Raw genomic sequence first — 26,561 nt, 5'->3', positions numbered from 1 at the left:
CAGCCTGGGTGACAGAGTGAGATTCTGTCTCAAAAAAGAAATGTTATATTTAGAATATACTGAATTAATTTCATGGGATGAATAAATGAATCAGTTCGTCTGCCAGTCAGTAAGTGTAAAACCAAAGTTTTTCTAGAACATCAGGGTCTTTGATGATTTTCAGAAAAGAGAAAAGACTATTCAATTAGATATAGAGGGCATTGAAGGCAGAATAAGCTTAAATTATTTCCAAGTTCAAATTAATAAATCAAAGTATATGTATTTAGCATCTACAGTGTGGTAAGTACTCTAGTCATGATGGAAGGTGATGGAAAGCAGGTTGAATTCTTATCTTTGAGAAACTTATCACTAATGAGAAAGATACGACATGTTCAAGAAAGTGGATTAAGTGCAAGTAAACGATGCAGAGTTAAAATTATCACAGAAATATGTGCGGGATGGAAAAAGAGGTATTTGAGTTTGAACTTGAAAATTAAGTAAATAAAATAAGAAAATGAAAGGGTGTATTCTATGTGAAGGAAAAACAAGAGTTGGAAGTGAAAAGAATGTAAAAGAAGCATAAGCAAAATTCTAGACATAAAGTCACACAATTTCTGGAAGAACAGATTGATGGGTCTGCAGTAGAAGCTGGGTACTGGGGAGCTGTGTTTAGATATGATTTAAAAGCAAAACAAAATAATACATAATATGGAACCTTGACTGCCGGGCCAAATTTGAACTTTTTTCTTGGCGTCGTTTCTAAAAGCATGTCAGTGGATGGATGTTGAGTGAGGGAAGAGGGGTAATTTTCTTAGGTACATTTAGAAATTGTGAGACGAGTCTCATATAGACAAGATTGCCTGCTGCAAAATTTCTCATGAGGGTTTAGTTCTGGGAAATTAAGAAGCGGCCATGGTATGCATTTCTCAAACATTTTTCCACATTTTATCACTCTTTCTGTGACCCATCTTTTTGGATTGATATCTCTCCTCTAGACACATGTCACATTGGGAACCAGTGGTTTTGACAGTAAAGAATCACAGAGAGCAGTAAGGCTGAAAAATGACACGGTGAAAGTACTGATTTTAAGAAAATAATATGGTGGTAGTGGGTAGGAGAGACTAATGGCCCCTGTAATGAGGGAGCTGGGAAGATAAACTGTAATGACACATGAATAGTAGAGATGAGCAGTTTTATTTTAAGACAGAAAGTGGTAGAGTTCATCTCACTTCCAGTTGCTGCTTAGAGGTGAACTATGGGAGGAAAACAAGGGCTGCTGATAAAGACTTTGAGTGTAATTTGTATACAGGGGATAGCTCAATCTGTTAGGATGAATTCTAAGAAAGAGACTAAGAAGTAGGCGATTTATATTATAAATTGAAACACTTCCATGTGGATGTTGGAGGAGGCAAGAGAGAGGAAGTGAGGAGAAAGATAAGCAAACTTTTAAGAAGAAATCAGGACAGTGTAGTTAAAGAAAATTTGAATAAAGACCTTATTGTGAAAAGCCCATTGTTTTTGTTGATTACAAATTTACTAGAAATTTCTGCAAATCAAGTTTTATTACGATATGAGAGTGAAAGTGTACATTGTGGATGTATGATAATTGAAAAGTGAGAAAACGAAATTGATCAGGCAGAGCCTCCATGCAAAGGAAAGGGAGATATTGACCCTACAAGAGGACTAGGGTACTACTGGGGACTGAGAATCACGAATCGTGTGGGATCCTGGATATATCTGAATCACGCAATTATATTTCTTGCTCAGAGACTTGGAAATAGAGGGATTATTAAGAGGCAGATAAACTGAAATGGTTTTCTGATAGCTTGTTTCCAAGGGTGCCATCTTCTCAGGAAGGTGGTATCTTACAGAAATGATAACCTCTCATTCTGAGAAATATGCTAGAGAATCAAAAGCTTTCAAGCACAATTGCCAAGAAGTAAATATGGCCCATTTGAGGGTTAGACAGTGTATTCGTGTATTCATTTTCTCTTCCTGCATAGCAAATTACTACACATGTAGCAGCTCAAGACAACATCCATTTACTGCTCCCTATTCCACAGATGAGAAGTCTGGGTGGGCTCCTGCTCAGGGTCTCACAAGGCTGAAAGCAGGTTGTCAGCCTAGCTTGACTCAGTTTGGGAGCTGAGGGGGAGAATCTGCTTCCAAGCTCATCTAGGTTGTTGAGCGAACTTAGTTGTAGGAATGAAGACCTCAGTTCCTTGCTGGCTGCAAGGCAGGTCACTCTCAGCTCCAAGAGGCCACTAGTGGTCCAGTTCCTTGCCACAGGACCTTTGATAGGCCCTATCACATCATCCAAGCTCACACCCTAAGGGCAGCAGCATGGGCCCCTGCATGCAAGCTCCTCATTGCCACATCTCATGCTTGGAATGTCTCTAACTTCTGGTGATAAAGGAAACTTTGGGGGACAGGGGAAGGGATAGCATTAGGAGAAATACCTAATGTAAATGATGAGTTGATGGGTGCAGCAAACGAACATGGTATGTGTATAGCTATGTATCAAACCTGCACGTTGTGCACACGTACCCTAGTACTTAAAGTATAATTTTTAAAAAGGAAAAAAATCATGTGATTGCATTATTCCAAGCAGATCATCTCCCTTTTGGTAAACTCAAAATCAACTGATTAATGGCATCAGTTACATTGCAAAATTCCTTTTGTCATGTAAGTTTGTAGGCACGACTGACATCATATTCACAGCCCAGAGGTTAGAGTGGAAAATCTTGGTGTCCATTTTGCTGTTCTCCTTAGCACGAGTAGTTTAAATTAAAATATAATTTTGCATAGATTTATTTCTTAAAAATTTGAGTTCATGTGCCTCAGACGTTTCCTAGAATGTCACTGAAGTGATGGAGGAAAAAAATGGAGAAAACAGAATAAATGTTATTTAAGTCCTCCATTATATTTAAAAATAATTACAAATAAATGAATAATTCTGACAATATATCCAATCACCTTCAACCAAAACCAATTTCTTAAAATAGTAAGTTTTGTTTTAAAAATGAATTATCTTTCTGTTTGTGTTTTTGAGTTCATTTAACTGGCTGGATCCTCATAATATATACATTGTTGGTGGTGTTCATGAGAGTCCATCTGTGTTCTGGCCACGATCCCAGTAAAATATTGGAATAATTCTTAGGGAAGTAAAGGGAAAATAAAGTTGATATGGGAAAATGTTGGAAAAGAATGTTGAGGTCAAAAGAAAGCAGCATATCACCAGAGAGTTTGGCTTTCGTTGTACTTGTCTGATAATACTTTGAAAAATTATAAGTCATATAATTGCATTCTTAAATAATTATTTCAATTAATGCATTCTGGATATTTAATATTGTACTAGAATATAGAATAGATAATAATTAAAATGTATTAATGTTTAATGTGCTGGCATATTAAATATTTGCAAAGTGCTTTGCGTATGTTTTTCTCACAATATGAGCAATGGTCCAGGTGTATTATTGTCCCTATTATAGATTTGAGGAAACTGATTTAATCAGTAACTTACTCAATGCCCCATGTCTCGTGGTTGGTAAATGTCAGAATCCAAGACTCACATCGAAGTGTGTTGGACCTCAGAATCCAAGCCCTTTATGATTATACTAAATAGATAACAAATGGGATATTTCACAATAACAAATGATAACTGGTATTACCTTATTTACCATTCATCATTATTATTTATATAATGGTATAAAATAATACCATTTATTCTTTCCTTTTTAGATTTGACTTTTTATGTGGTTTATTTCCTATCTGTGTTTCTTCACTGCTGTACTCTCCCTCCCCTTTACAGGGAGTAGCATACACATCAGTATATTAAACACAGTAGAAAAGTTTTGTTTAACTTAATATTTGCTGAGTTCACTTGATCTTGAAAGAAGCCTCCTTTTTAATTTAATGCCTACTATTGACTTTTTTTTTTTTTGCAAAATGCTGATAAACAAAAATAAGAATTTAAAAATTACTGTCAAATTGTTCTAGTATTTTTGTTAGAAAACTAATATTTCAGAATTGGTGACCTAAAACTCGTATTGTTTAATTTTAAAAGTTTATGAATTTCAGAATACAGTTACTTAATCTAAGTGTTTGTTACATGATAAACATATTTATGTTAGATATCCTGAAGCTATTTGACTCTGTTCTTCAGTATAAAATGTTGTCCTTGGGTTGTGTGTTTAATTATTGTCTGTTAATTGATAATATTATTTGGAAAGTCACAGAAGTAACAACCCTAAATCTTTCATAAAGCACTGTGAAAATTTAAATGACCACTACATGGTCAGCAATTGTATGTTTTGTTCATAATATATTAGTACCCTCTAGTGCTCACACTTGGCCATGTGCTCCCCAAAACCACCTTAGAGGGGTAAATGTAACATACTGCATTGGACTATCTTAATCAGGCTTAGTTTTAAGTGAAATATTCTATTTATAACATCACCTTTCTGAAAAGACATTCAGAAATTTCCAGTGTTGTTCAAAAGTATTACTGGAACTCCTGTGCTGTAGGGGAAAATGTCTATTCCATCTGTTTTGCTCATAAAAATAAATATTTGAGAATCAAGAACTGAGAAGTCATTAAATTTCTTAAATGATTTGTAGAAATGGATGTAGGACCTAACTAAGTCTTTTGTCTCAAGGTTCAGTATGTGCCATATGCATTGGACTCTGTATTTGATCCAAGAAAGTTTAAATGAAACTGTAAATGTATATGTCTAAAATTCTGGATTTCTTTAGACAGAATCATTTTCTGGAAGAGTAGTACTTCTTCAGAAATATGGAGTGTGGGTTTACAAAACAGCACAACATTATCAGCCAATATACTACAAAGGGAGTACTAGAATTTGATTTACCATATTTAAACATTATTTGTTCAGAAACAAAGGATCCTCTAGACAAACTACCATAAGCAATGAAGGTGTAATTTCATTTGCTTCCCAAAGAGTCATCCAAACCATTGCCACAGAGCTAATACATAGCGTGTAGCTCTTTATAGGTGTAAGACTTTGCCCATTATTTATTATTATTTCAGTTGTTTCATTTTTCTTAAAGACTTGACTTGGTGTCTACACCAAAAGAGTGGATCCACATAACAAAATAATTCTAAGTTTTCTGAATAGAATTCTTAGGTTATTCAAATTTGCAATTAATAAATGCCTTTCTTTATGTACAATTAGTTGTTACAGGGTAGATCACCCAAACCTGACAAGTGGGAACTTCTTCAGCTGGGCAGCGGTGGAGGCATGGTTGAGCAAGTCAGTGGGGACTGTGATGATGAAGATGGTTGCGGGGGATCAGGAAGCGGAGAAGTCAAGAGGACACTGAAGATCACAGACTGTAAGTGTATGATTCTAACATTAATTTTTAAAAAATTTTGAAATATAATTAAAGATATTGTTACCGATGTAAAGAAATAATGACAATGAATTCAAAAACAAGCAAGAGGAATTGGAAATGAAAAATGAATCTTTTTGGTTTTTTTAGGACATACATTCTTGGTTGTTTTGTTTGTTTTTAACTAATGACTTCTAATAAAATGATAGTTTTCTGTGAAAAAAACTAGTAAACAATCACCAGTTCTGAGAAAGTTTGAAAGAGCAATAACTCTTAAGGCATAATTGATACTAATTGTATATTGATACATAACCTGAAACCAGGATGGGTAAGTACTACTTAATAATCAAATTGTGCAATTAAAAAATTATGTCATTATATAAGAAAGTTTTTACTTTATTACACTTCTATCACAGTCAAATTGCAGAGAAATTGGTATATGGTTATTGATCGTGAAAAATACTTGGATTTAATGCTTATGAATTTCCCCTTCCAAAAAAACTCACTAAACATTGATTTTGATTGTATGGATTTGAAACCATTTCTGAACTCATTGCTACCACAAAGGATAGAATTTGCAAATAACAACAAAAAAAAATTACCAAATGGATTTCCCTTCCTGATGATCACATACAAGATGAGGAATATAGGTTCTCCACACTCCACTGTTATCTGCATGCATTTGTTCATGTGAGCAAAACAACAAAGTGACCAACTGAGGAATAATGTAAACGTTGATGTACCTAGAGTAGCTGGTTTCAACTATTCATTTAATCTTGATTATACCAAAGGCTCAGGGGTCACCTTCTGGAAAGGTGCAGTCACATGTAGAGGTTGGTCTGATAGCTTCCCTCAAAATCACACAGAGCTGCTTTGCACCTATTAGACATGCCTTTTGGTGGGAGAAGAATTCATTTACTTTATAATTCTCTCATTGTGAATTAAAAGCACGATAAATGCTTCCAAAATCAATTCCTCATTCCTTCTAAGATCTGGTTTTACAAGCCAAATATATTGGTTTAAAAAATGGAAGCCAAAAGAAATGCAAAATTAAAAAGGCAGTTAACATAATGAAATGTTTTCTCATTGGACACAGTAATACATTTTATTTAACATGGAAAATAAATAGATGAGAAGTGGTGCACTTGAGCAGCCATTGAACAAAAGGCCACAAAATTCTTAGTGTGAGTTAAATATATTCTATTCTTACAGAATGCGATAAAGATGTGTTCTTCTGAGTATTCATACAGCTTCTCAGATTGGTTTCTTCTTTTTTTCTTTCTTTGGTTGTTTAAGTGAAATATAATTAAAGATATTATTATGGATGTAAGGAGATAAAGACAATATTTGGAAATTAGCAAGAGAATTTGGAAATGAAAATTATTTAGGGGATGCATTCTTAGTGGTTTTGTTTATTTTTGACTAGTAACTTTTGATGAAAATTATAGTTTTCTGTGAAAAAAATGCTAGTGAATTATCACCAGTTCTGAGAATGATAAGGTTTTATTCTATTATTTTTTAATTTCCTTAGGCTTTGGGGGAAACAGGTAATGTTTGGTGACCTGAGTAAATTCTTTAGTGGTGATCTGTGAGATTTGGGTGCATCCATCATCTGAGCAGTATACATCGTACTCAATTTGTCGTCTTTTTTCTGTCACCCTCCTCACACTCTTTCTCCCCAATCCCCCAAAGTCCATTGTATCATTCTTATGCCTTTGCATCCTCATAGCTTAGGTCCCACTATGAATGAGAAAATACAATGTTTGGTTTTCTGTTCCTGAGTTACTTCACTTGGAATAGCAGTCTCCAATTTCATCTAGGTTGCTGTGAATACCATTAGTTCATTCCCTTTATGGCTGAATAGTATGCCATGATATATATATATACCACAGTTTCTTTATCCTCTCATTGATTGATGGGCATTTGGGCTGATTCCATATCTTTTCATGAAAATTATAAAGGTTTGAAAGTGGAATAACTCTTAGGGCATAATGGATATGAATTGTATATGAATAAATAACGTGAAGCCAGAATGAGTAAGTACTACTAAATCATGAAACTGTGTCATTAAAAAAATACTATGTCATTATATAAGAAAGTTTTTACTTTATTACATTTTATCGTAGTCAAATAGCAAATTATAATTTAATTATATTGGGTAAAAGAAAATGAAATAGAGTTTTCACTAGAAACAATTTTTTTTTTTTTTTTTTTTTTTTTTTTTACTAAGAGCTAAAATGTCTTCCACTGTATTTAGGAATTATAATACTTATCCATCAGGGTAATATTTAATAATCTTTCATTTTCATCCTATCTAGAGTATTTATTTGTACTATAATTGCATGGCCATCTAAATATTAGTATTTTAGAACATAAAGTTATTACAAAGTAAAGCATTTTTTGTGTGTGAGTGTGTGTGTATAAACAGTATATTTATAGGAAGTTTTTTACTTCATGAAGTTATTTACAAGCTGAAGAACTTGTTATATATTAGTGGGTCACTCTTTTTTGTTTGTTTCACAAAGGAGGTAGAGGCAGTGAAGCATATTCAACTACTACTAGTTTTCTTCACAAAACTATACTTGACAAGTTGACAAAAATTTTTACTTCAAAACCTTGGTTTCAATTACTGCTGAAATGGATAGGCATGGTACAAGCAGCTACCCATCAGAATTTGGGCAATTTAAGAGAGATGATTTTTCAGCAACTCCAGGCAAGCATTTTCTGAAAATCCACATCTGCTCTAAGTGGGTTGCCTATTATGTTTCTACGAGTTTATAACTGTTGCCTTTCAATTTTTAATAAGTGGTTAGAAAACCACTGCGGGGATAGCATGCTGAAGTAAAGAGGGACAAGGAAAGGAGCGAAGTGTAGGTCACATTTCTATTTTTATAAAGCACTCTAGTATTTTGCCCGTTTTGGCCCAGTTTGAATATATTGGTAAAGCAAGTTAAGGCATAGTTTTAGATGGTCTTAATGACTTAAAAATATTGTGATCTAAAAAGTTTAACAAGGTGTCATCTGTGTTAAGAACTTGAAATGCACCACTATTTCTTCGTTACACTTTTGTTTATTCTTTGGAAAAGATGACATAAATAGCACACAGTTCATTTGTTACCATAAAAGGTCTGACTAAAGTTATATATGTGTAGGTATCTACATATAACTATATATAGTTATGAGTATTAATACTAATATTGTATCTTTGAAATTTCATGATTCTGCCCTATTTATGCAAATGGAAAAACTTGGTAAATATTTTGCTAATTATTACTTGAACTGATTTTCTGTGTCTGTTTTTGTTCATGTTTATATCAGATGACAGAGGGGTCTCTATATTTCAATATGCAAAGTTTTACCAACAAAATATTTCTGTACCTTTTAAGTGTCATTTTGTCTTCATCATCAATGTTATCAAATTATTTAACTGTCTTATTGCTTTCTAAATAATTTCTATTTGTAATCCTACTTGTAAATTATAATTAAATGTTAACTAATGTTTCTTATAGAAAGAAGCCATCTATACTATGTAATTTTCACTCTTAAGTAACTGACTTCAGTAGAATGGCTGAAAAATCCCATTAGGAAAATTTGTCTACATTTTCATTCTATGTATTTGGTTCATTTACATAGATATAGATAGTTCACTAGTAACCTGGGGTTGTAGGATTGGAATGGCTTTGAACTTAAAAGTCGCCTCACCCCTTGCCTGAAACCTGCCATTCTTTCACAGTAGCTAACTGATGTAGTTTCTAAACACAACTGGAAAAAATAATTCTCTTCTTTTGGCCACGCAGAACAAATCTAATATTAAAATCTATGCCTCTTGAAATATCTGACTATACTTCTTAGGTCTCTGTTGAAAAACAGAGTGCTACTGAAAACAACTTGCAGCAAAATTAGTCTACATATAATTTTGAGAATTTGTGGTTGCATTGTTTACAATTCTTATGTGATCTTATGATTTAAATCATAATAATTACTTATAAAAAGTAAATAATACATAATCCATGATCAAATTCATTTTGGCAAGGTGGTTCACAGTGATAATCGAGGGAAAATGGATTTGATCACAAGTAGAACCAGACACCAGACACTTTTAAAAAGTAAGGTGGTTTTCAATCTTTGGATTTATTTTGCTGGGCTTCTCATCATTCCACATTCTAAATATTTGAGGATTCCAGAATTCGGTTCTCAAACCTTTTATCATGTCTATTGACAACTAGCCCTTTTCCCACAGATTCCTTACTGAATCATAATTATGATAATGATAAGGTTCCCTGCCGCTGATAGCACTATCCAGTTCATAAAGCATTTCCCAGTGTAATACCTTAGGAGGTAGGAGGTAGGCTTATTGGAACAGAAAGTATCTGACTTAAATATGATTAATTTAGAAATAGTAGGATAATACATAGCAATATTAAATTGCTAGATCTAGAATTTTTGGTTGATTAGTGTAAAATAAATAGAACTGTCGTTTATATTGTGTTTCGGTTTTCTCACTTGGTAACTTTGTATCCGCCTCTAACAAATGTATCCATGTCTGGGTACTAAGAATGACCTTGGAAAGAGAATAGTATATTCTATGCACAGAGAGAAATGAAAATTACACTTTGTTAGCCACTGAAGAATAAGGGAAGCTGATTTATTTCGTAGTGCAAGATTGTAGAATGAGTGAAAATTCTTGGCTTCCTCATATTTATTTTCACCATAAGTCACCTTCACTTCAAAAGTCTCAGGTAGGTGTGGAAGTTGAGGAGACCTTAAAAAGGTGTTACTTTCTTTCCAGAACTAGGAAAACTATGTATTTATTCATATTGTAGATACTATTTTGTAAAATTTTATATAGTTTCATTGATTTTTTTCCTCTCAATATAAATTCAAACATATATGTCTATAAGACTTGGATGCCATTATACTATACTATTCTAGTTTAAAATATGTTTACTGATTATGCATATTCTTTCTAAAATTAAAGTTTCACCAAATTTAATCAAAATATATTCAGTTTACTTTGTAAACTGTTGAAAAATAACCCATTAATATTTTTTCAAATACAAGAAAAATGTACTGAAAATAACTGTTTTTTCAATAAGGCTTATCATTTATCCATTCATACTAAAAATAATCTTTGGAAGGTTCATTAGATTAAAACCTTTGCAAGACATTGAAAGTAATCTTGAGTAATTATTGCACACTTTGATCTACACTTTACAAGTACCTAATTCGAAAGGTCAGATAAAACCCTGCATGATAAAACCATAGAAAAATTCACAGATAAACACTTCCAAATCCAGTTTAATGTTCAAAATTGTAAATACTTTGAAATTACCATCTAGTGCAGTTTTGGTAGTACTGATGAAATTATACTAAAGAGAAATGAAATATATGTCTAAGATAAACATAGTTTAATTAATATGTGATCACTAAATGTTTTTCTGATTATACATTTCCATTTTGGTTTCTAAATAATTGATACTCATCCTGACTGCCTGCTATTTTGTTAACAGTATTGTATAATGGAATGTAGATACCTAATGAATCATATAAAATCATCTTTCATTATTTTGAAAAGTTATGTATTAATATCTTTAAATAGTAGAATTAAAATAAAAGGGCTTGTCCTTGAATGCCTAAGTGATTATTTTCATTGCATTGGCTTAGACTGATGTTAAATCACTGAGGTGAAGAGGGATGATTTATTAATTAAGGCTTAGAGGAGACTCCTAGCTTACATTTCAGATCACTCAGCTGTTCTGTAATATGTTATAACTAAATCTATTCCACGCCAGAGAACATAAAATAAGAAGTTGTGGTCTTTTTTGAACAACACAATGCTAAGTGTAACTATATGATCAATAGAGGAAGTAAAAAAAATTAAAATTCAAGCAAACATTATCAGGTAAATTTTCTCATGACTTAGCCAAAGTCATATAGCTATCAACAAAACCAGAAACAAACCCATTCTTATCTAGGACTATTTTTGATGTCATTTTGTTGTGAATAAACAGAGTGGCTATTGAAATGGTGATATTCTGTCTCGGGATTGATAAAGTGCATCTGGTAGAAACAAATTAGGTATATCTTTGGCTCTTTCGTGACTTCAGTACCTCTAACTGTGTGGAAGTAGTAATTTTCTTATTATTGAACAGAAAATTGAGGACTTACTAAGTAGAAATAATTTTTAAAATGAGTATTTGAGCTGATCCCAGAGCTTCTCAAACTTTCTCATACATACAAATTACCTGGGACTCTGGTTAAAAAGTAGAGTATAATACAGGAAATCTGAGGTGGAGCATTTCTTACCTGCCTACAGATGATATTATTATTCCTTGGTCCATAGGACCACACTATGAAGAGCAAAAATGTACACTTTTTTATTACAGTCTGTATTTGTATGTCTAAAATACTCTTCTATTAAAGCATGATGAAATTTTTTCTTTTTTTATTATACTTTACGTTTTAGGGTACATGTTCACAACGTGCAGGTTTGTTACATGTGTATACATGTGCCATGTTGGTGTGCTGCACCCATTAACTCGTCATTTTCATTAGGTATATCTCCTCATGCTATCCCCCCGTCCCCCACCCCACGACAGGCCCCGGTGTGTGATGTTCCCCTTCCTGTGTCCGTGAGTTCTCATTGTTCAATTCCCACCTATGAGTGAGAACAAGCAGTGTTCGGTTTTTTGTCCTTGCGATAGTTTGCTGAGAATGATTGTTTACAGCTTCATCCATGTCCCTACAAAGGACATGAACTCATCATTTTTTATGGCTGCATAGTATTCCATGGTATATATGTGCCACATTTTCTTAATCCAGTCTATCGTTGTTGGACATTTAGGTTGGTTCCAAGTCTTTGCTATTGTGAATAGTGCCGCAATAAACATACGTGTGCATGTGTCTTTATAGCAGAATGATTTATAATCCTTTGGGTATATACCCAGTAATGGGATGGCTGGGTCAAATGGTATTTCTAGTTCTAGATCCCTGAGGAATCGCCACACTGACTTCCACAATAGTTGAACCAGTTTACAGTCCCACCAACAGTGTAACAGTGTTCCTATTTCTCCACATCCTCTCCAGCACCTGTTGTTTCCTGACTTTTTAATGATGGCCATTCTAACTGGTGTGAGATGGTACCTCATTGTGGTTTTGATTTGCATTTCTCTGATGGCCAGTGATGATGAGCATTTTTTCATGTGTCTTTTGGCTGCATAAATGTCTTCTTTTGAGAAGTGTCTGTTCATATCCTTCACCCACTTGTTGATGGGGTTTTTTTTTTCTTGCAAATTTGTTTGAGTTCATTGTAGATTCTGGATATTAGCCTTTTGTCAGATGAGCAGATTGCAAAAATTTTCTCCCATTGTGTAGGTTGCCTGTTCACTCTGATGGTAGTTTCTTTTGCTGTGCAGAAGCTCCTTAGTTTAATTAGACCCCATTTGTCAATTTTTGCTTTTGTTGCCATTGCTTTTGGTGTTAGGCATGAAGTCCTTGCCCATGCCTGTGTCCTGAATGGTATTGCCTAGGTTTTCTTCTAGGGTTTTTATGGTTTTAGGTCTTAACATTTAAGTCTTTAATCCATCTTAAATTAATTTTTGTATAAGGTGTAAGGAAGGGATCCAGTTTCAGCTTTCTACATATGGCTAACCGGTTTTCCCAGCACCATTTATTAAATAGGGAATCCTTTCCCCATTTCTAGTTTTTGTCAGGTTTGTCAAAGATCAGATAGTTGTAGATATGTGGCATTATTTCTGAGGTCTCTGTTCTTTCCATTGGTCTATATCTCTGTTTTGGTACCAGTACCATGCTGTTTTGGTTACTGTAGCCTTGTAGTATAGTTTGAAGTCAGGTAGCGTGATGCCTCCAGCTTTGTTCTTTTGGCTTAGGATTGACTTGGCGATGCGGGCTCTTTTTTGGTTCCATATGAACTTTAAAGTAGTTTTTTTCCAATTCTGCGAAGAAAGTCACTGGTAGCTTGATGGGGATGGCATTGAATCTATAAATCCAACTTACAAGGGACATGAAGGACCTCTTCAAGGGGAACTACAAAACAATGCTCAATGAAATAAAAGAGGATACAAACAAATGGAAGCACATTCCATGCTCTTGGGTAGGAAGAATCAATATAGTGAAAATGGCCATACTGCCCAAGGTAATTTATAGATGAAATTTTTTGAAACACTGTATATTAGTATTATAAGAAGGCATCATATGATTAAGGACATTTGGAACTGTAACACTTAGGCTGGTAATGGTGGCTGATTCTGTATGAACTTTGGTATCAGTCTCTGATTATTTTTAGCATGAGGTTTACTTCTTAACACCAAAGTAGAACCACGTCCATATTTTTGCAGGGCCTGATGCCCTCAGGTTATACTTTCTTTAAGGATACTTCTATTTTGAAATAGTACCTCTGGTATCTCAGCAGAAATGTTTCATGTTTATCAACTCTTCCAGTTGGTGATGAATGCAGAAGAAATACTGTGCACAATCCCCTACATCACATTATAGGCCAACAGAGATCAATCAGAGTTTTATGTGAGCTCAGAGAAAGAAAAGAAACTATCTAAATGGGGAGCTCAAAAAATACTTCATAGAGGAGACAGAGAAAGGGCAATCTGGAAAAGCAAACCAATATTTGCCTGCAATATTTATGAGAAAGTTGTATTTGAGAGGATGGACTTACAATTTGGTTTCAGCAACTGACAATAGGGAGGAAAAGGTTTCCTGGGAGGAGCAAACATCATGAACAGAGCAAGGGTGTGTTTACAGAGGAACAGAATTATTAAAATTACTTGAAAAAATATTGGAAAGCTGAAAACGTGAAATAAAAATGTTACAATTGATTTTTTTGAATACACGAGAGGAGTTTGTATTTAATTTGCTGGGCAAAGAGGAATGATTAAAGCTCTCCTATGTGGTCATTTTGTTTGTGTGTTCATTTTTACCAGCAATATAGTGAACTACTTAAGATTAAAAAATACACACAATAAAATTAGTATATCTTGAACAAGTAACTTCTCTCCTACCTTGTACCATTTCTGTGCCTAGATTTCCTTAAGACCTGAATAAAAGCAGGACGCTCCGAGTGATTTTGTTGCGAAGATTAAGTGGTTTAATCCATAGTCAGGATTCCAAGACTGTCTTGGAACTCACACTGTCCATTGAAATAAAAGTATTGGATAAAATATGTAAAAGGTAGTTTTTTAAAAATGCTGCTATAAATTAGCAATAAAGGAATATTTGATAAAATTGGGCTAACACGGTGAAACCCTGGCTCTACTAAAAAAATACAAAAAATTAGCTGGGTGCTGTGGTGGGCCCCTGTAGCCCCAGCTACTCGGGAGGCTGAGGCAGGAGAATGGTGTGAACCCGGGCGTCAGAGCAACTTCCGCCTCCCGGGCTCAAGCAATTGTCATGCCTCAGCCTCCAGAGTAGCTGAGATTACAGGCATGTGCTACCACACCCAGCTAATTTTTGTATTTTTTGTACTTTTAGTAGAGACGGGGTTTTACCGTGTTGGCTAGGCTGGTTTTGAACTCCTGACCTCAAGTGATCCACCTGCCTCAGCCTCCCAAAGTGCTGGGATTACAGGCATGAGCCACCATACCCAGCCCTCATTTCCTTTTACCAAAGTATAGTATTCTAATTTATGAATACATAACTCACTTATGTATGTATTTTGTTGATGAATATTGGAGTTGATATCAATCAGTGGCATTTGGTACGATATGAACAATGTTGTTCTAAACCATCTGGAAAGTATCTCTTGATATACATGTGCAAGAGTATACAGGATATCTTAGAAGTAGCAGGGCAGTGCCACAAAACAAAAGATTATGTTCAGCTTTACTAGGTATGTGAGCCTGCTTTGCAAAGCAATTGTACCAATTCATATTCTCACTAAAAATGATGACAGTTTCTACTGCTCCCCATCTTTGTAGACATTTTTCTTCATGTTCACTGATTTTTCATATTCATCTAAGGGATAGAAGCAAAACAAGTATTAACTTCTATTTCCCTGATAATTAATTGAATTTCACTTTTTAAACAAGTATATGACAAATTTTTGCTTCCTTATCTGAAATTTCAGAAGAAAGAAATTTAGCCCTTTCCCCAGTATTACTTTTTTGTATTGTTATAAAGAAGTATCTAAGGCTGGATAATTTATGAAGTAAGGAGGTTCATTTTGGCTCAAGTTTCTGCAGGCTGTGTGAGAAGCCTGATGCAAAGATCTGCTCAACTCCTGGTGAGGCCTCAGGAAGCTTACAAACTGGTGGGAGACAAAGGGAGAGCCAGTGTATCACATGGAGAGAAGAGGATGGGAGCAGGTGCCACATTCTTTTAAACAACCAGATCTCTCATGCATTCAGAGCTAGAATTTACTCATTATCATATGGAGGGCACCAAGCCATTCATGAGGAATCCTTCCCCATGACCCAAACACCTCCCACCAGGCCCCAGCTCCAACACTGAGAATCACATTTCAACATGAGATTCAAACATCCAAACTATGTCACCCCTTTCTTTCAGGTTATTGTTTTTTCTTTGGCAGATACTATCAATACAAAAGTCAATTTCAGTGATGCATTACCTCTTTTGGTTGTGACCTCAGGAAAGGAAGGATAGATTCTTGAATTTCTTTTTTTTTTTATTGAACCAGTTTTCAAGATAATAAATTGATTCCCTCGCTTTCTCAGAAGATGACCAATTCCTTTATATATGTTTAAATGTCGTCATGAACTCAGTTTTAAAAACATTTGTAATTCTTATTTTTATTGAAGTTCATACTGTCTCACATTTTGCCAGCTGGTACCTTTTCCATTTGCCTTTGAGTCCTTTGAGATGATCCTTAAAATACTTACTAGTTTCTTTGCCATCTGGTGTACTTAGATGTACTGAGCTCAGCTTATCCATTGTCACAAACCTGGAATGAGCCATTTTTACATGAGACTTTATTTGTTTTACTGGGAAATGTCATTTCATGACTGCAATCTGAGCACTAATGATGGCTCTTAGAAACATAGGTGATCATTAAAATATTTCATAATTACTCATTTTATTCCACATTAAATATACCACATTATCTGAATAATAATACTAAAACTGCCCCTACCCATTATGATTACTAAAATTAGCTAAACATTTTTGTATGTATTGTCTATTTTCTCTCTCCATTCTATGGTTATACTAGCGATAGAGACAGATAGTGTCAGGTCACATATCATATCTGCCACTTAGCTCTTATTTATTGTAACTATATAATGCTCACTATTCGCTTTTATATCAATATCTCTCTAGTATATTCCTTATAAAGGACTCATGGGGACAATATTTTACAAGTTCTTTTATGGTGATGAGACTTTGTGTCCTTTAGTCTTAAAAATTAATTTTGTTCAATACAAAAATGTTGGCTCACATGTCCTTTCCTTCCATTTTTTTCAATAAGCTCTGCATTTTCTGGTAGAATGCATTAGTGGCAAAAATTATAGTGATAATCTATTTTTCTTTCCATTATTAGCCCCTTGCTTTTTTCCCCTCAGTGCCCAATGATTTGTTTTTTCTTTTAAAGTACAGTAAGTTTACTAGAATATATTTTGTGTTGGTAGCTCTGAGTTGATATTCTCAGTTGCATAGTGTACTTTTTCAATATGTAATTTAAAATATTTTTCTAGGAGGCTTTTATTGAATTATGGTTTTAATAATTTGTTGTCTTCTTTTAACTTTCTTCCTCAAGAGCACCTATTATTCGTTTGTTGAATTTTCTTTGTCTTCAGCATTTTCCTAAACCTTTTTGATCTTCGCTAAAATTCTTTTGGATTAGAAAAATTCACCTCTTTACCTTCTGTTTCTCTTAAGATACTATTAGTGGTGCTTTTTTGCTTTTGCATTTCTGCACGTTGTATTTATTTTTGAAGGAATTTGCATTCTTCTATTTTTTTTAAGATCTCTAACTTCTTTCCTGAAATTTTCCAATTCTAGTTTGTTATTTCTTCGTGTCTTGTATCCCATGCTTACTGCCTTTTAGCTTGCTTTGAAGTGCTAGCTCTCATTTTAGTCTGTTTTTGAACATCTTGATTGTGTGCTTACTATGTTTGCAGAGATCATAACAGAATATGCAATATTTATGGTGATAATTTCTTGTGAGGTTTGATCTCAAAACATTTGTTGCTTATTTTTATGTTAATATAAATTCCCTTCATTTTTAGAATAAAGCTTTGTTTCAATAGCTTTTTCTAAATCTACTGAGTTCCCTGTTCTGTTCTCGTCACGTAGTGTTAAAAAATATGGTGGCTTGTTTTCTAAAATTTCTGGTCTTTTTCTCTCCCCAGTGATTATTCATATCTTCTCTTTCTTAACTTTCTGTTATTCTTGTCTCACTATTTTTTTTCCACTTTCAGCAGTTACTCTTGTATGTGGAATCCCCTCATCCTGAATGGTAAGAAAACTTGCCAGATTTTTAGCTTCAAGAGTTCAGCAGGTTTCAGAGACTCTGTTTCCTTTAGCCTTATAACAGAGCCCTTGCATCCACCCATTATTAGTGTGGGCATAAATGTTGACAGTTCTCTGCTGTTTTCAAATTGATTTTCAATAAATCTTTGTGGGTTCTGTTGTTTTCATGGCTTTAACTTGCTGCATTGCTTCCCTCTGTTTCTTCTGCACACATGCTGATAGTGTGTAGATTAGCCATTGGTGGTGTACTCTCTCTCATTTCTGCTTTGAGGTTAATGAGGATGACATTTTCACTGAGTTTTGTTTTATTTAATTGGCAAAAACCATAATTACTTTTGCACCAGTCTAATAAATGTTATCCATGTGATTTTAATTTTGCTATCAAGTTAGTCTTTTCATTTTATGTAAGGATTTCTGAATGTCCCAAAGCTATGCTGCAACCACCACTGCTATCTTACCTGAATTTCCCAATCGTTTTCATTTCATAAGTAAATAAAATACAGCATAATAGATGACACCTTGATGCTCTTCCTTTTTGATCCTTTCCCCCGATTTACATATATATGTGTGTATATATATTGTAATTATATAAAATTACTATTTTTAATATTAAACAGCAGTGTTTTTAAAATTTATATGCCTCCAATTTGTCTTTCTGCTGATAAAATAGACTTCATTATAATTGATGTATGAATATACCACAATGTATTATCTATTATTTCCAACTGTAATGAACAATGCTACAAGCAAGCCTCTCTGTGCATGAGTATGTATTCCATTAGGTTGCAAAACTAATCTTCAAAGTGATTATATTAATTCATACTTGTACCAGCACTCCAAGTAGACTATTTTTGGATTTGTACCATAATTTCATATCGTCAGTTTTTAATTTTGCTGAATTTATAAAATGTAAATGGTAAATATCTTTGTGTATATGAAAGAAATTGCAACAAATGGAATGAAATAGGCAAGGAGGATGTTCATTATTCAAGGCAATTACAACAGGGGAAAGAGAGAGAACTCTCCACTGAACCAAAAGATGAGATAGTTTTATGCACGTGGGAGAGCTAGTGAAAAAGTATTGGGCTGGTCTTAAGAGTGAGCTTGGTCAATGGAATTAGGTCATATGTGTTTGCTAATTGGTATTTATGAAAGTTAGGCTGCTTCCCTGACATAGAGACTGGGAGATAGGGGTTCTGTCTTGATGACTACATCTTACAAAGATGGCTCCTTGAAAAAGAGAATCCTGGCTTTTAAAACAGGCAAGAAACTGGAAGATTTACATCTCAAATGGGAAGAGAAAGAATTTACAATTACAAATGTTCTAAAGTTAAGTGCACTAAGAAAAAGAAGTTAGGGGCTTATATTAGGAAGAAACATGTTTAAAATTTAGTCAACATAAAGGAAATGAAAAAACTGATTCTGGTGAGGTTTATCATTACTTTCCGTTTAATGACCATTTTGTGTTTCCTCTTTTGTGAATTTATTCCCCTCCCCTTTTCATATTTTATCACTTGGTTGAGTTAAAGTATCTCATTATATACCTAACTAGTATTTTCTCAGCTTATGAGTTGTGAGAAATCTCACTGTTTCTGGTGTGACTTTTAAAGAGGTATCCCACCTATATACTTATAAATTACAGTCTAGAAAGGGAAATAGGTGTATCAGTAAATACATTAAAATGAACTGTAAAAAATACATAAAATTGAGAAATATGAGGAATAAAGAATACATAAATAGTAGAGAATGATCCATTATATGGGGATTTTCTTAAGAATATCATCTTAGAAGTTATAGCTGAGCTGAGTTTCAATAGAGGACCAAAGATAATCAGATGGAGAGTGGACGAAAATTCATGACAGACAAAGCATTTACCAAAGTACAGATGTTTCAAGTATCAGTGTTTTCAGGGAAGCTCAATGTTTGCACTCTTCCTGGAGCACCACTTTTGAGGAAGGAATGATAGACAAGGGTGAGAAAGCAGTCGGTGGCCTCTACAATGCAGAAGCCTACATAATTGTCCTATAGAGCCGTTTAGACTTACTCTGAAAAGAATGGATTTATTCAACTGCAAAATCTACAAAGGAAAATTCATACATTCAAAACACAATGCCCAAGTAATACAAGCAGTTCCAGTGATGTTTAGATAACAGTTAGCTCTAGGTCTTCATTCAATAAGTCTAAAAATAAACCTGTCAACTTTCCTCTCAACTCTTTTTCAGTTGTTCCTTTTTTTTTTTTTTTTTTTTTTTTTGTTTGTTTGTTTTTTGACAACACTGACTCACCATCCTCCAAGACAGAAACTCAGGAGTCATCTTGTGTTCCTCCTCTCCCTTCACTCCCCGCATTTAATAAGACCCATTGCCTTTACTTCTAAATTTCTTTTCTTTCACATCCCCACTGCTACTATCTTAGATTAATTCCTCAACATCTCTTGCCCAAATCGGTCTTATAATATCACATTGGTCTCTCTGCTTCTGTATTGCCCATCTCTACACTCTTGGTGAAATACTATTTTAAAACTGATTGTTTTTTGCTGAGATATAGAAACTCCAGCCATCATGTAATCTTTTTAGGCAGAGCGGTCGTCTAAGGAGAGGAGGCTGGTTTGGTATCAAAACTTATGAACTGTTGAACAATAGCTTTTAGTTATTTGCCATTTCAGACAGCCAATTTCAATTATTCTGAAGGCACCCAGATGCTTTTGACCAAACTAAACTCTTTCATTTTCTCCCATATCTCAGTGAAATGAGTGTGGTGCTCACGTGTTCTATGATTTTGAAGGCACATACTTCAAAACCCAGAAGACTGTTATAGCTACTGTGCTGGTGATTTGCCTATTTTGTCACAGATCTGAGCCTCCTGTTCTGTAAATTGTGCTTACGTAAACTACATTTCCCAGCCTCTCTACTAAATCCCTCAGCTGCATGAAACGTATAAGTTACATTTCCCTGATTCTCCTTCCGGGTATTATACTTTTATTTTTCTCTGCCAATGGAAAGTCCTAAAAGGAGATTAAAAGAGGGAGAGGGGAAAGCACTTCCTCTGGTTTTGTTTCTGCTGGCATTACATCCAAGCAGAGGGTCACTCCCCAGCCTCCAGACATGTTTAGCTCTTATATTAGCAGCTAGGATAAACCCGTTGAAGGTAGGTACCAGCTAACTTTACCTCCATCGCTAGTCTGAGTGCCAGCAATTTGGGGCGGGGACTCAGGTATGAGCATCACCTTGGAACGGCAACATTCTCATTGTCCATTTGAGAAGCATACTTCTCTTCCAAATCCCTAGATGCTGGTTATCCTATCTCTTCCATTTCTTAAAAACTAGAATTGCTGCTCTATGTAATCACTAATACCAATGTTCTTTTTTTTTTTTGAGATAGAGTCTAGCTCTGTTGCCCAGGCTGGAGTGCAGTGGCGCAATCTCAGCTCACTGCAAGCTCTGCTTCCCGGGTTCACGCCATTCTCCTGCCTCAGCCTCCCAAGTAGCTGGGACTACAGGCACCCGCCACCACGCCCTGCTAATTTTTTGTATTTTCAGTAGAGACGGGGTTTCACCGTGTTAGCCGGGATGGTCTCTATCTCCTGACCTCGTGATCCACCCGCCTCGGCCTCCCAAAGTGCTGGGATTACAGGCGTGAGCCACGCGCCCAGCCCCGATGTTCTTTTTTTAATTGAGACGAGTCTTGTCCTGTCACCCAGGCTGGAGTACAATGGCCCAATCTCGGTTCACTGCAACCTCTGCCTCCTGGGTTCAAGCGATTCTCCTGCTTCAGCTTCCAGAGTAGCTGAGATTACAGGTGCACACTGCCACACTGGACTAATTTTTGTATTTTTACTAAATACAAAAGATGCGCTTTCACCATGTTGGTCAGGCTGTTCTCAAACTCCTGACCTGAAGCGATCCGCTTGCCTCAGCCTCCCAAAGTGCTGGGATTATAGGCGTGAAAATATCTATGTTCTTTTACATCCTATTTTTGCTTTATTAACTCTGAAAGGTCTATATACCAATTCCTGTATTAAATTATATCTAAAATGGTTCCTGTTTTCTTGGCTGGACCTATCTGATATAGCTGTTGTTAACTGTGTAAAGTTAGACCAAAACATAATCATCTGAAAACCAATAAGACCCCCCTTCTAGTTTTTGGGTGCAGGGGGATGGGTGCAGGGAGTAAAACTATTACAATTTTCTATAGGTTTATATTATACTGTGTAGGATAACATCTGTTTTAGCATTTCCTCCCAAATTCCAGAGGAAGGTAATCACATAGAAAATTAGATAAAGTAAGCCATTGAACAGAGAGCAAGGGAAAATAGATGTCTTCTGGGTGAGAAATTCCCTGGAAAATCATCCCTGGAACCATTAAGTCTTTGATGAAATTTGGCATTGTGCCTGGTTCAACTGGGTTGATTTGAAGCTCTGAGTGTCGGTGAGATTACTACATAAAACTATCTCTCTGAAGACTGACTAACTGACTAATTGGGTCTTCATGAAGCCAACTCTACAGAACAGGGGAAAGGTTGAGGCAAGGCAATTAATTCATAAATGAATAATAAAAAAGAAAATGGGACTGACAAGAAGAAGACACAGGATGCCATTGGTTTTTGAACACAAATTCCAAGTCTCTCTCCTTCGCTATTACTAATTTCAGGTCATCCTAGACTTGGAATATTTGAAATAACTCTGTAGGATATTGTCAAGCGTCTCTTCAACATCCTGCATATCCACTAGTTTTATACTTCTAAAGTAGGTTCTATTTCTGCACCCAGCACCAAAACCTTTATTAGTTTCGGTGTCTCACTCAAAAGTATTTTTTTATGAATTGTACTAACCATAATAGTTGTAAAATTGTCTAGGGAAAGTCAGGAAGCATCTTTTTATCTGTCTATATGCCACAGAATTATTTTTGATCATGGAGTATATAACCTGCCTCAGAATCACATTGGATTAATCTCTGTGCTTGTTTAAACACAGAGTATAGAGTTCTAGCCAGAAATACTGAATCAACATTTCCAGTGGCAGATCCCAGAAATGGATATTTAACAAGCATACTAAATAATAACTATTTCCAATAAAGCTTCAGAACAACTGCCTCACAGTCCCTGCCACAGTGCCTCCAAACATGAGGCATTTAATGAATGTGTTCTGAAGTGCAAGAATGCATGCATGTAATCCACACATCTCTAAGATACATCTTAATTAACATTAAAAACCAGATTTTCTAATGAATTGAAAATATTGAGATTAATTTTAGCCAAGAATATTATTCAGAAACCAAAATAATAAGTGTGTATATGCAAAAGATCAAAGCTGAGTTAAAATACAGAGTAAATTTGATAAGTATAGTTTTCTTCAATTATTGGTACTTGTGAATTACATGAATAACTCTTTCACATTTTCACTTAGTGGAGACCTGACTAGAATATTTTGCATTAGTTTAATGTGTAATTTTGTGTGAAAATTAATAATCCAAAAGTAATTATTAAGTGCTAATTGTTAAGCTGAAGTATAAAGCACTGAATTTAAGAGTATAATTTTCTAGATTAACATAACAATTTTGCAGAAGATACATTAATACAATAGGTATTGCTTGTGGATAGTTTTTATTGATTGTTTGACTTCCTTTAATTTCCTTATAATTTTAATGTTTTATGCTAATTTTTAAGAATATAAATATATTTACCTATTAAGTAATATAAAGCTATATATAATATATATAATATATAGCTATATATATGTGTGTATATATAATATATACATATATATAAAATATACATATATAAAATATATACATATATAAAAATATATATATACACATATATACATATACAAAATATATATACATATATACATATATACAAAATATATATGTATATACATATATAATATATATATACATATATACATATATATAAAATATATATACATATATATAAAAAAACTAAATGTAGTTCTCTGGTTATGTTTACAAAATAGTATGGATTTTGTATCTATTTTGTCATAATTATTGTTCCATACCTTTATGTTATGAGTATATTCTAAGGAATCCTGTTTTTTCCCTGAAGTCTAAACTGCATTATGATGCTCATATAAGAACATTGTACTAATTTAATACAAATTTTGCAATTCAAATTAGAGTCACTAACAGCTTCTTTATAGTTCCAACATCATGGTTATTTTTCGTTTGAAATGCCCCTTATCTCCACATTCATCCATCCATTTATTCATCTATCCATTCATTTATTCATTCAACAAATTATTAATTGGTACCTAATTGGTGCTAGTCACCATACATATTTCTGCCTCTGGGGGCTGAAGAAGAGTAATCAGGGAAAATTACAATGCAGTGTGAAAGGTTTTATTTGGGAAAAGCAGGTCTTGTGGGAACACACAGGAAAGTATCTCAGTCTTAGGGATAACATGAAGGCTTCTCAAAGGAATTAAAACATCATCTGACACCTGAAGAAGCAGTTATTAATATGGTTATGGATAGCCAGGGGAGCAATCACTACAAAAACATGAGGCAGAAACAGAAACCTAAGAATTAGAGAATGCTGGGGATTATTGGGATCTACATGAAGTTCCAGAATGTTGTTATATACAATGTAGGCTGGGGACTGGCATGAGCCAACTCATGTATTAAAACCTTTCAAATTACAGTGTCAAGAATGTATGTGGTGACAAAAGTTAAGGGCCTCTCACAGAAATCCAGACAAATAAGTTGATGACATAAATGACAATTGAATACTTTTTTTCTGTGGTGATTTCTGCACCTCTTGAAATGAACTTGGTCACTCCCTCATCTGCTAACTTTAGCACTTGTGTGTGTGTGTTTATAAAATTATATGTATTATACATAATATATATAGTTACAGTGAATTTAGCTTATTTTTTCATAGGCTATGTGCTTCTAAAAAATCATCCCCGTATTCGTCATTACATTCTTGGGATCAAATATACTGCATGAAAAAAGATGCTCAGAAAAGTCTATATTAAGTTAATGTATGAATATATGAAAGAGTGAAGGAAAGTGTTTTGAAACCATCATAGGGAATATAATAAGATAAAATTACACTAGAATGAAATGAAACTGATAAGAATAAAAGTGATGGGGCTGGGCATGGTGGCTCACGCCTGTAATCCCAGCACTTCAGGAGTCCGAGGCGGGCAGATCACCTGAGGTCAAGAGTTTGAGACTAGCCTGGCCAGCATGGTGAAACCCTATCTCTAGTAAAAATACAAAACTCAGCCAGGCATGGTGATACATGCCTGTAGTCCCAGCTACTCAGGAGACTGATGCAGGAGAATAGCTTGAACCTGGGAGGTGGAGGTTGCAGTAAGCTGAGATTGCACCACTGCAGTCCTGCCTGGGTAACAGAGTGAGATTCCATCTCAAAAAAAAAAAAAATAAAAATAATGGAAAGAAATAGGAAAGTCACGACATGTACAGTAAAAATTAATGAGAATTTCTCCTCAGAAAATGGGTTTTTCTTTTCTATTGCATCATCAGGCTGCAAATTTTCTGAACGTTTATGCTCTATTTCCGTTTTAAAAATAAGTTCCAATTCCAAACCATATCTTTGTAAATGAATAAAACTGAATGCTTTTAAGAGTTTCTGGTACCAATTTATTGTGTGTGTTTGTTCTCACACTGCTATGAAAAAATACCTGAGACTGGGTAATTTATGAAGAAAAGAGGTTTAATTGATTCACAGTTCCACATGGCTGGGGAGGCCTCAGAAAGTTACAATCATGGCAGAAGGCACTTCTTCACAGGGTGACAGGAGAATTAGAGATGTGTAGCAAAGGAGGGAAAAGCCCCTCACAAAATGATTAGATCTCCTGAGAACAAACTCACTATCATGAGAGCAGCATGGGGGAACCAGCCCCATGTTTCCGTCACCTCTCATGAGGCCCCTCCCTTAACACATGGGGATTACAGTTTGGATTACAACTCAAAATGAGATTTGGGTGGAGACACAGAGCCAGATCATATCTAGTTTTTAAATAATCTCAAAAGCTATTTGATATATTTATTGAATAACAGTCAATTATAGTGTCTAGTCCCGTTCTGGATATATCCATGTATTAACATATGTAATCTTAAAACTCTATATGATAAGTAATATTGCCAATTTTTGGCACAGATGCATTGAATTCTTTGCCCTGGGTTACATTAGTTTCAGTGAGCATAATGCAGAGCCAAGACCCATGGCCAACAAATAGGACTTCGGCCAAGAATAACATTAGGATTGTCTCTGCAGATTGTGCATAAAAAACTTCATGCTATATTTTAAAATGTTTTGAAATTCTTTTTGTGTATGTGGGTGAAATTGAAAATTGCAGAAGAAACTTAAAGAAATGTATTGTTGGAAACGGTATTTATGAATATTAGTCTAAATACCTGAACAAGTAATTTAAGAACATTAATGTTCACTGATATGCTTCATGTACAGCAAAGATTTCTCTAATTATATTTTTGAGAGGACCATCTATGGAACTTTACACTAAAGTAATAGGCTTCGTGGAGGAAGTACACTGGAAATACATGAAGTAACAAGACCTCTAATTGTGGTTCTCCTGATGTCCAGGATCTTTAACAAGTCTTAGATCTCATTTGCTAACCCTATAAAATCAAGAAATGCTCACAAAATCCATTTCATTTCTCAAATACTATGTTTCAGGAAAGGGCATATTTTAAAATAATGGTTGTTACTTTAAAAGTATTCTGGGTATAATTGATATGCTGAAAGCCATTTTTAGTATAAAAACCCA

At 34.6% G+C, this 26,561-nt stretch overlaps 1 protein-coding gene across 2 annotated transcripts in view; it reads left to right on the top strand.

Moving 5' to 3' along the window:
• The window catches only part of GPC5 (glypican 5), a 1,476,320-nt gene that overhangs the window by 740,232 nt on the left and 709,527 nt on the right, over nucleotides 1-26,561 (top strand). For both annotated transcript variants that reach the window (XM_063618675.1, XM_063618676.1), the window contains exon 7: nucleotides 5,175-5,334. In XM_063618675.1, the coding sequence (XP_063474745.1) occupies nucleotides 5,175-5,334 (160 nt within the window). The remainder of the gene's footprint in view (nucleotides 1-5,174; nucleotides 5,335-26,561) is intronic.

Source organism: Symphalangus syndactylus, chromosome 15, assembly GCF_028878055.3.
Source record: "Symphalangus syndactylus isolate Jambi chromosome 15, NHGRI_mSymSyn1-v2.1_pri, whole genome shotgun sequence".
NCBI classification, from domain to species: domain Eukaryota; kingdom Metazoa; phylum Chordata; class Mammalia; order Primates; family Hylobatidae; genus Symphalangus; species Symphalangus syndactylus.
The sequence above is the reverse complement of the archived record's forward strand: the minus strand, read 5'-3'. Positions and strand labels throughout refer to the sequence as shown.